The 12142-nt window shown below is 31.0% G+C and overlaps 1 protein-coding gene across 1 annotated transcript; it reads right to left on the minus strand.

Moving 5' to 3' along the window:
• On the minus strand, positions 1–11980 carry LOC105673485 (uncharacterized). The gene is made up of 8 exons (XM_012369138.2): positions 11862–11980; positions 9619–9921; positions 9053–9416; positions 8553–8802; positions 1897–2188; positions 1403–1766; positions 897–1086; positions 1–490 (listed from the first exon to the last, which is right to left on the minus strand). The coding sequence occupies exons 2-8, from the start codon at positions 9894–9896 to the stop codon at positions 405–407; spliced, it is 1824 nt and encodes a 607-aa protein (XP_012224561.2). The 5' UTR covers positions 9897–9921; positions 11862–11980; the 3' UTR covers positions 1–404.
• Positions 11981–12142: the final 162 nt, after the last annotated feature.

The raw sequence follows: 12142 nt of genomic DNA on the forward strand, positions 1-12142 counted from the left end.
TAATTTTTGCATTTGTTTATTGAAATCAAATGGACGTTTATTAGTTACATTATTATTAATTACATTGCTTATATTTGACAAAAGTAATTGATTACATTAATCACAAATGTTAACGTCTCATGCGCTAGTGCAGTAAGTTTGGTTTACAATATAACAATACATTTCCTATTAACCATTCATTCATCAGAATCGCGACATTTTCTTCGCGTTGTGTTAAAATGTCACATCACATGTATATTATTTTTTTATTATTATTTCAAACAAAAACAACCTCTCCTTAAGCCTGCAGTTAATAAAAAACGCTAAAATTTTATTTTCACAATTTACTTCATTTCTCATTTCATTAATTTTTATTTTTCACTTTTATTACTTCATTTTCATTACTTCGTCAATTTAACTCATTTTTATATTATTGTCCGATTACGGTTTTCAAACGGATAAAGTATGAGTTCTCTAGGATAAGTGTCTGCAGGATTTTGTTGAGATGTGACTACAAAAAGTAAATAAAAAAACCTGATTACCAAAAATGAAGTAATACATTAATATAATAGTGACATAAAAATAAGATAAAAGGTGAATTAATATAATTATTATAATTCTTATAGCCTGTGCAGGCAATTGTGACTGCCATCACATATCTAATCTAATCAACAGCACAATTGTAGTTATTATTATTCTGCAATTAATGCCATTGAAATTTATAAATAATTTTAGCTGTGCTGATAGTAGATTACTGTTATAATTTAAAAAATTGGGTTGTTATATTCTAAAAATACCGAGCATGCAATTACCGTGGACCGAGAAAATCAAATCTGATGTGATATTCGATCAATCAATCTCAAGCTTTTTAAAGCTACCTTCAACGCCGAACAAATCGGTAGCTGACTTTGCCTTACCAGGTCGCAGCAATTCGTCGACGCGATGATTGGCTTCTTCCTCTTTGAACCAAGGAATGTGTTCCTCCAACCGCTTCATCTGCTTGGCGTGTAATTCCATGATTGGACCTGCTTTACCACCTGCTTCATTCGGAAGAATTTCGAGCGGTATGAATTTTTCCAAGGTGTCAGTTAAAGTATGCATATGGAACTGAAATTCACATAACTCTGTTTTAACTAAATTTTCTTCGAGAAAATAAATAAGAATATATATTATATGCGTCGCAATATAAATATATAAAATATATATAATTGTTTCTTATTTATATATTTAAAAGAAAAAAAGATTATTCAAGTAGAAAGTAATTTGGACGATACATTTAATAGTAGAATTGTTCGTAAATTGCGAAATGCAAACGAATGCAGTGTTCGTAGAGCAATTTAGGTATATCGGATAGAAATCTTATCTCTTGCTTTTATGTGATTTAAATTTTTGAATACTGCGTATGTGACAAATTTGATCTTACCATATCCATTAGTTGCTTCTTCATAAAAGGTTTCATCATATTTAGGATGATATCTATTACCGGAGAAGCATTCATAAAGTGGAAGCTTCTCAGTCTGACTGGCAATCCTTCCTGCAGATAGTAGAGGAACTTCTTTAGACCCATCGGGCTCAAACGGCCGACGTGACCAAAAGACACATTATTCATGTCGAATAATATCACATGACCGTCGCACGTGCCCTCGGTGTAGAGCCACAAATCAATCACCATATTTAGCAGCTTCATGGCGTCATTGTAAACAAAATGCGATGGATCGTTGTCAATCAATCGTCCAAAGATGATTTTGTAGCCCTCTTTAGTAGTTCCTTCCAAAATATGCTGTGTCCTATCGATAATAAAAACGTCTTTACTTTATCTGTCAAATTTCCGAAAAAGAGATATCGCTGCATTTATTAATTATATGAAAGTGCCGTGAGTAACAAATAATGAAAAAAGCACATCACAACTATACTTACACTGTTAGCGAGGCCTTTTTGAGCTCCTTGTTGTTAATAAGGTCTCGATTGCTGAAGAATTCGGGCACGTGGGTTCTCACCGTGAAGAAAGTGTCGATAGTAGTTTTTGTCGGTTCGAGTCGGTAATAATTGCTATGCAAGAATAAGGCCAACTCGCTGTCCGATATCTCTGGCAGATGCGGTTGCTTCTTACACCACTCTCTCAGCATCTGTACATCATCTTCTTTCAACTCTTTTGGATTTTTCTTCAATTCCTCTTCAAATGTCACAAGTTTTATCGAAGCCATCGTTTACTTAGTAGTAAATCTGAATTCAAATTAATGCCTTCAATAATAAAGTTCTCAGCAAACTATATCAGCGAATCAAACCTATTTTCAATTTATATACACTCATCGACCGTTAATGATAAACTGATTTTATTAGTACAAAACTGCTGGCACCTATTGGATAGTGGTATTCAAAATATATAGAAGTCACGTGTTGTTAATGTGAAGAACTTGTTCAGTGTTTTGAGTCAGCGTCTTGAAAGGCACTGATTGAAATCCTTGGATATAATAGAACTTTTAAGCTATGCCGAGCCAAAACGGCAATACAGTGTATGTGGCGTGACAACTGAGTACGTTTCAACGCACGTAACATATTATTTTCAGAATGGAATGGCATGAAAATTCATTTTATAAAAACATAGTTTCATCAATCAGCAGAAACGGAAGACGTGCAATTTAGCGAACCGCTGACATGCAAATTTAACGCAATGAATAATGAGACTTGAAAGAAATAACTAAAAGGTATTAATGTACAAGTCAATGTTACGTTATCTCCATATGTTTCATTTCTTCATACATATAACACAAATTCTACAAATAATACATCAATAGAAGATGAGTATGCATTAATATGCATATCGTGATAGATTGCACACAAATCTATAAACATTTATCAGCACATTTAAAAATTATTATTTAGAAGTTAATATTTAAAAACATTGAGATTAATCTACGGAATTAATATGTATAGCTAGAGTTTCGAAACCTCGTGGTGATTTAATATGTAATGTCTTCGAATACGTGTGTAGCACGTGTGGGTTAGGTGGGTGTAGGAATTTACACATATTTGTATTTATACACGATTATCCAGTACTTGTTTGTTTAGCCAGTACTTTCATATTGTGGACGTGATTATACGCGTATTTTGTTAAAAGTGTTTGTCACAAAAGAAGAATTATGTCTCAACAAAATCTATGAGAATGACTTTAAGAAATGCACAAGTATCATGTAAAAATATCATTTGTCATTAGCGTGCCGAAGATTGCGTGACATTAACACACAGCATTTACGTGAATCTGAAAAAAATGTACGATATTGTTAATTTGGAACTTGTCGGCATGATTCAAGTCGCATACGCACGATTGTTAGCAAGTGATAATAAAGAAGACGCAGTGCAATTTACACCACGAACAAAATTACATCTGGCCAGGTGATTATTGTTGAATAGTGTCTTAAAACAAAGCTAATGCTTATGAGCGATGATAATAATTACTTTTTTGTTTATAAAATATTTACATGTAGATTAGTTAGTATGAAATTATGTTTTGCTTTAAAAAGAGAAATCAAACTGTCACTAGTCACAATACTGTCATTAGTATGCTTTGTCAAAGTTTCGTCTCTTTAAATATTTGTGATATGAATACCGTTGACTGAATCAGATTAACATAGGGACTAATTATAATGGATTAATTAAAAAAATATATAAATAAAAATAAATAGAATATAATAAACTAAAGAGTCAAAGCAAGGTTGTCATGTTCAAAAATATATAATTAATTAAAACGTATCATGTAAAATATAATATAAACGTTTCGGTCATGGATTTTGATCAGTATGGTTATAAAATAAGTTTGTATGCAAATTAACTTGGTTTAAATTCCTTGATGTGAGCGTGTCGTTCGATCGAAGACAGAAAAAACCAAATATCAGTATCCAATACGGTAAAATGAGAGTCAAACGGTAAAACTAAAGTGTCAAGAACTAAACTGAAATTTAAAAATTTAATCTGTATTAACGATTAAATTAACTCATCTGAATAAGTCAAACCTGAATAAACAAAATCACTCTCGGAGATGTGTATCGTTTCACAGTCGCTCGATAAAAGTTTTATGGTCGAAATGTTTATTACGTTTTATATGATATATTTTAATTAATTATAAATTTTTGGAAGTATGATAACCTCTGCTTTGGCTTTTTACCCTATTTATTAGTATTTTCAAATAGAAGAGCTTTGATTTGTTATTTTCATTTATTTTAATTATAAAGCACAATACTCACAATTGTACCATAAACTATGTACGATCTAATTTTACACGTTTTTTGCACATTATAAAGTAAAATCGTCAAGGCAGCAGTACTTACAAAATAATGCAACAAAGTAAATAGAAAGTTTGTCATTTTTGTGACTCTAAAAAATTCTGATTCTTTATATCGCAGCTATACGTGAAAAAAGAAAATAAAAAAAGATCGAATAAGATCGAAAAAAGAAGTTGCATTACACGCAATGAAAAGAATATATACGTAAACTTACTTACTGCGTACTTATACAGAACGGAAATTTTCTCGTAAAAAAATACGTCCTTACACGATAACGACCAGAAGAAAAATGCTGATAGGTATGCTGTGTCAGGTAACGAAAAATCCAAACTATCACCATGGCCCTCTACTATGGGCCGTTTCAACCAACGTGGTTTAAGAAATTAAACTCTAGTGACATTCGGTTATCTTAACTTAACCTGAATATTGGTTTCCACCAATTATTTAACGGCGTTTAAATATCTGTAAACCGAGTTTAAGTTAAACGATCGATCTCGACCGTTTAAAATAATTAAACGCCGATTTTAAGAAATGTTACTAGCAATACTCTATTTTTATTTCTATATATCATATCATCAAATATGTATCCTGATCTTTATTGGATATCATATTGTCAAAACTCAAACTCAACATTCATTCACAGTGGTTGACACGTTACAGATACATTAAAAATAATTGTGAAAAATAATAATTATTATTTTGTTGATATGATGGCGTATTTTAATCCTTTGTGGTCCTCAGATTCTGATGATAAAAATATTGAACAATTTGAACAAAGAAGAAAAAGATTTAAACAGTGAGTTAATTATTTTGAAACATTAAATAACGTTGAATTTAAAATGCGATTTAGATTAAGTAAAGATTTGGTATTATTAATATTGGAACATATTAGAAAAGAGTTAGAATTTTTGGCAAATAAGTAAGTTCTTTAGTATTATTTTATAATTATAATTACAAGTTTAAATTATATCTTAATTATATATATATTTCTCAAATTATGTTCATAGCAGATAATATGTAATATTCCACAAAAAACATAAGATAAAAATATTACCTGTACATCATACATTTATACAATTGAAATTTCTCATCGGCAAAAAATTTTCTAGTTTTTTTTAAATTGTCCCAGCAATTTTTTAAATTCTCTGATGTTCTAAATTCGGTCGAGGACATACTATTAAACAAATTTTCTATTATTTTCCAATATTTTTCTCTGTTTTTTGAAGTTACCATGTCAGACTTCTTGTTTTCTATCACATTTTTATATTTGAAAATTAAATAGATCAAAATACTTTTTTCTGCTATTGAAAAATTTAACACTCGTTTACGTTTATTATATTACTCATTATTAAAGTTAAAATATTATTTTATATGCACAAAATAACTTATATTGGGCCGTTTCCAGCAACGTGATTTAAGAATTCAATAATAGTCAATAATAGAAGTCAATTTAAAGTCAATAACATCAATAGTTTTTATTTTCAATTAGAGATCAGAATCAATGCTAGACTAGAGATCCTAGTTCTAGGGTCTCTAATATTAAACCAATCAGCGTTCTGTCTTTAAATAATTTCAGCGTAATAAAACATATATGTAGTATAGGTTTAGTTAATCGTTCTCGATGTAATCGTGGTAAAAACCAATCAGCATTACCTTTGGTTTTAACTCAGGTTCAGGTTTAACTGAGGGTTTGCTAAACTGCCGATTAGGTAAAGTTGATAGAAGCGGGTCTATTATATATCGACTCGTACTAATTTGAGTTCACAAATAGTGTATCTACCTGTATCTACCTATACTAAAAATTAGTCTGAATTCTCGAACAAAATTTGGTTGCTAAATTATTTGACTAATCGATTTTTCCAACGTCTCGGTAGGTTTACTCACCAGTTACCTATTCATAACTATCAGTAATCCTTACTCGATGATTGAACCGTATAAAATTACCTCTATTGTTATTACCAAGAGGTAATTTTACTTGGTATTCCAATCATCGAGTAAGGATTACTGATATTTGTTAATAAATAACGACGGGTAAACTTACCAAGAAGTTGGAACAATCGGCCTTTAGGGTCACTTTTTCCAACGTCGGTTAACTTTAATCGAAGATTCCAATTTGTCGAAAATTGCCAATATGAATAAAATATCATCATTAAAAAAGAAAAAGATTTCAAATTTTTGTTATCTTTAATGAAAATATTTTATTCTTTATGTTAGTAATTCTATTAATACGTTGAAACCGTCAGTTAACGTTAATCGACGATTTCAATTTGTTAATAAAATTGCTAACATGAATGAAATATGGTCATCAAAAAAGAAAAAGATTTAAAATTTTTGTCACCTTTAATGAAGATATTTTATTCTTCATGTTAGCAATTCTATTAACAAATTGAAATCGTCGATTAACATTAATCGACGTTGGAAAAAGTGGCTCTAGAGCCAGCATCAGACTATACAATTTTTCATGCAACTTATTGCAGCGACTTAATTGCCGCAACTTACTAGTTGCAGCAATTATTTTTGTGACTTATCACACTACATGCAACTAAAGTAACAAGTTTTTAACAGTTTTTAACAGTTTTAGACACAAGTTTTAAATGTAAACTAAACTATTGTCAACTACAAAATAAAATGCTACGATTATGTTGATATGACTTGGATATGACACATAAAATACAGTTGTCTTGTTAGCAAATACATAAAAACAAAAATATTACTATAATTGCATACAACTAGTTGCTAGATTTAGAACTGGATCTAAATCTTGTACAATCACTGCAATCAAATTGCTTCTACAAATTGCGTAGTATGATAATAAAAAAGTTGCGGCAATTTATCGTGACAATTAAATTGCTACAACAAATGGCATAATCGGATACAATCTTTAGATAAGTAGAATCTTTATGGTGAGTTGCACGTCTTAAATTTCAATAAATGTGATTGCTTCTCACACCATTCCTTTAAAATCTTTATATCCGACATCCTCAGCTCAGGATTTTTCTTGATTTCTTCCTCCCAAGTAATGCACTTTATTGAAGACATTGTATGGATTCATGTAGCTTTCTTCACTTTATGTTGTCAAAAAGCTGATTTTCTTTAGCCAGTACATACCTGTTTATAAAAATTTGGAATTTCAATAATTAATTTTGTAAAAAGTGGGCTAACGAATAATATTGACAGCAGGTTAAGTAATGTTATTACATGTAATGGTTTTTATTTAAAAAAACATGTCGATAGTATGTAGATAATAACATTATTTATTAAATTAAATTAAATTTTTCTTTTTTTACTTTAGTCAGATTGTCAGATGGACCATTACGCTGTATCACATTTCAGACATTGCACTATGCCGTAAGAATAATGAATATTTTATAAATCAATGCTGCCCAATCTCTTTGTACATGCAAGCTACTTTTTTTAATAGAGCGATCTCGCGCTCTATCTATGTCGCTCTATCCACGGGAGAAAGATATAAAATTAGAATTTAATTTCAACGTTTATTAAACATATCAGTAGAGACAAACTAAGTGTCAAAATATAAACAAATAAATAGGAACAAAATAAATATTAAAATTAGAAACATAAATTTTATAATAGAATGAGACAAAGTAAAAATCAAAATGTGAACAAGATTTATAAAAAAACACGTCGCGGTTGATTAGTTGGGCATTTCTGTTATAAATGCTGCAGGTATAAATTAACAGACGCTTGCAGGTTTAAACTTTAAACTCATTTTTTAATATTTTGCTATGTTACTGGTTTTCCTTGATCTTTGATTTCTTACGTACATAACATCTTATACGTACAATAGAAATAATTAGGTACTTTAGATAAGATAACATGATTAGATATCATTAATGCTGTTTATTCGCTTATGTTATATCATAAGTTAGATAATTTTATGTACAAAATATCGCAAAACCTGTTCAGATATTCTTTTAATTACAGATTTTTGATTAATTAGATTTTTATTTGACAAAAATATCTTTTATTGAAATTCCTTTTCTAATTTTCAATAGTACATATTATGAATCTTTACAATTAAGCCTATAGTTAAATTGTAAAAATTTTGAGATATTCTACATAAATTTTGGAAGAGTTATTAGTTTCTAGCAAATATCACATTTTTTGTGTGAAAAAAATTTGTTTATTTTTAAATCTGTAGAGTTTCATATGTACGTTATAAAGTGCATTCTAAATAAAATATATTTTTAAAAAGTCCGAAAAGATACTGCTTGCGAGCAGAATAATCAACCAGAAAATTTGCATTAAATTAGATAAATTTTGTTCAATCTATTTCGAGCTTCTTAAAGCTACCTTCCACACCGAACAAATCGCTCGCCGATTTTCTCTTGCCGATTCGCAACGCCTCGTTAACGCGTCTGGTTGCTTCATCCATCAAGAACCATTCGCGATAGTCTTCGAGCTTTCTCACTTGTACTTCAGCTAAGTTATGCATGGAACCTGCTTTTCCACCCACTTCGTTCGGTAGTATGTCAACCGGAACGTACTCTGAAGCACTTTTCAACGATGAGTGAAAATGGATCTAAAAGAGTCAATCAAGAGAAAAATTTGTTATAGCGTGAAATAGGGAGGTCAAAATCAAAATTGGACACTCACAATTTATTAGTCAATAATTAAAAATTAGTGTGGAATTTATGAATTTCTCACGTGTTATTTTAAATTTGATCGAAAGTTGAAGAATTATATTGTTCTCTACATCATAGAGTAAATCTGGAATTACAGCTTCTGCACGATTTGCTACCTGGGTATGAATTTTAACTTAAGGTACCTACCATATCTATCATTTCTTTTTTCATAAAAGGTTTCATCATATTCATTAACAATTCCATGGCAGGTGGTGCGTTAATAAAATGAATTCCCATCAGACGTATCGGGGCCGCTTCTTGAATGTAATATAAATATTTTTTAAGTCCCAACGGACTCATTCGTGCGACATGACCGAAAGATAGTGCGCTAGCGTCGGCGAAATAAATGTAACCGTTATTCGTGCCCTCCGTCAGAAGCCACACGTCGCATACCATCAAAAAATACTTGACATTGTCGTTGTAGACAAAGTGAGAAGCATCAGTGTCGAGAAATGCACCGTACATGATCCTGTACCCATCCTTCGTTATCCCTTTCAGAGGAAGGTTAGCCCTTTTTTAAATCAAATCAATCTATTTTAACTAATTGATACATAAATATATTCAAAATGTTGGTAGAAATATTGATTATCACACTTTAAAAAGTATATTTTTAATCAAATTGATCTTAATCGCCCGAGATTTTATAAATTTCTAAATTAATGCCATACCAAAAATGTAAAATATTTAGTTATGAATATTAATTACGGACTTACGCCACTTTGAAAGCTTGTCGCAGATTCTTTCCTCCGAGAGGATCCCGATGAGAGAAAAATTCCGGCACATGCGTTCTAGTTGTGTAATAATTCTCGATTGTGCTTTTTGTTGGTTCCAGTCGATAGTAGTTGCTATGAAGACACATTGCGAGAAAAACGTCCTCAATTATTGGTAGGTGCGGTTGTTTTTCACACCATTCTCTCAACGATTGTATATCTGATAGCTTCAGCTGCGAATTCTTCTTCATTTCCTCTTCCAACGTAATAGTTTTCAGCATTATTAAAATTTAGTAGCACTGTACTCTAAAAAATGTATTTTATAATAATTGTTACGTAATATATCAGTGTCATTATTGTATATGTACCAGTGGCGGATTTAACGGTCCGCAAATCGACATTTGGCCCCCGCCTCTCCGGCCTCCATAAAAAAAATTATTTATTAACATTTAAAGTAACCCGGGGTGGCGTGTAACGCGTAAAATCGTGAAATAGACTACGGTACTCCTAATTCTACTATCAAAGAACATAAACGCAATGAGAAGTATCAGCTCGCTATGTTTCATTTTCAGACTGATTGAGATTGGTTTCATTTGGAGTAGGCGACAAATTTTAAAAGCTACAAATGGGAAAGACAGAAATTTTGAGAGCAAATTTAGTCATTAGTCATCAGATTCAACATAATCGAAATTCGTTAAAATACGCGAATAACACGTTAATAAGTGTTAAAAACGGGCCCTATCTGCATAAAAATGGGCTCCTTGTAACGTTTGCGGATCGAGCCTTTTTCCTAAAATCCGCCACTGATACGTTTATATTTATACAATGACATTTTTTTAATTAAAAAAAAAAAGTTTTTATTGATAACTTGAATGATAAAAATTATATAAAATTTTTTCCCCGCCAAAAAAATTTCAAGTGGATTTAACTAGTTGAGTGGTAATGTATCATATATGTACAAAAAAAAGTGCCAAACGTGGTAATGTATCATATATGTATGTACAAACTTGATATCCTAAAGTTTTTTGGGCTGCTGAATTCGAATCTGTTGTCAAAATTGCAAAATTCAAAATGGCGGATCCAATATGGCGACTGTTAATTGTTAAAACGACTAAAATATTAAAGTTAGGTAAAATATGTATAAGACATTATTTGTAGAGCTTTTTATGGGCTTCATTTTATGTTTGACAACTTTTTCCGTACAATGAATACTTTCTGAAATAATTAACAAAAACAGTTTTATTTTTGAATCTTTGAGAGAGTTGGGGGCGGAGGGGGCATTTGCGCCAAAATCCATTTAAGAATATTATTTACTAGATAAAATAAGTATTTAGGCTGAATATAAAATCGGAGGTGATAGCTTTTCGAAAGTTCACCCCCTTTTTTTTGATCCACCACCACTTTTGACTGGAAAATTGTAGTAAACATTTAAAAAAATCATTGTTCTTGTCTTGAAACGCCCTTTTAAATGATTCCCACTTGATCCATAGTGCCATTTAACATTTTCCACCCCTATTCTGCTCCTCGCCCCCCAGGGCGTAGAGGGGGGGATCCACACCCATTCCGAAAAGTTGCTTTTTCGAAAACTTTGAACTCATGTTTCACCGTTTTCCGATATTTTAACTTTTGGCTCTTATCACTTTTGGCACAAATCTTTCAGAAAAGTCTACCACTCAACTGGACTTTTGTTAATGGGTCACTCATATTCAGTGCTGGATCTACACATAAGCTAGATAAGCTACAGCTTAGGGGCCTCACATTATAAGGGGGCCTCTTTAGTATAGAAAAGATTTAAAAAAATGTATTTTTTGTTAATAAGAGGGGGCCTCCTTAAGATCATAGTTTAGGGGCCACAAAATTGTACATCCGGCTTTGCTCATATTTAAAATGCTAATACAAATATTTATGATTTTATTTAAAAAGTCTACAACTTAAGTTGATTTTTAATTGATCCGTATGTTTATTTCTTAGATGTGCGCGAGGTTCGAAACATATGCTATACGTAATACATTATTCTAAATTAGTAATTAATAAGAACGTTAGTACTATACTTGTGCAATTTTTAAATTACGGAATTTTTGTGTACAACTTGCAAAAAATATTTTAAATATCCAGATCTTCACATTCCACCCATTTTTTCATCGATAAATATAACGTTTATCACTACATAATGTATATGAATTAATGTATCCGAGCTAAACATTAATAGAGAGTCAATTAATTTAATATTATGAATTAAAAATTACCTGATTAAAAATTACTGCTATTTTTCTGTCTGAATATTCAATGCGTTTTTTTTTAAGCTAGTAAAGATAGACCGAACAATTCAAAGGCTTGGCAAGAACTACTTAAAAGCGTATTTTTTTACCGCAGGTGTATGAATTTAATTTGTATTATAAACCAATCGTAATAATGAGAGGAGCGTGCGTGAAATTATGCGTTACGATACGTGTAACTTCTCTGGGCATTATATGCAACCGCACATACACGTCAAGGTTCCAGTAGCGCGTCTTTACGGCATAAACAA

The sequence above is a fragment of the Linepithema humile genome, chromosome 7, assembly GCF_040581485.1.
Source record: "Linepithema humile isolate Giens D197 chromosome 7, Lhum_UNIL_v1.0, whole genome shotgun sequence".
NCBI lineage: Eukaryota > Metazoa > Arthropoda > Insecta > Hymenoptera > Formicidae > Linepithema > Linepithema humile.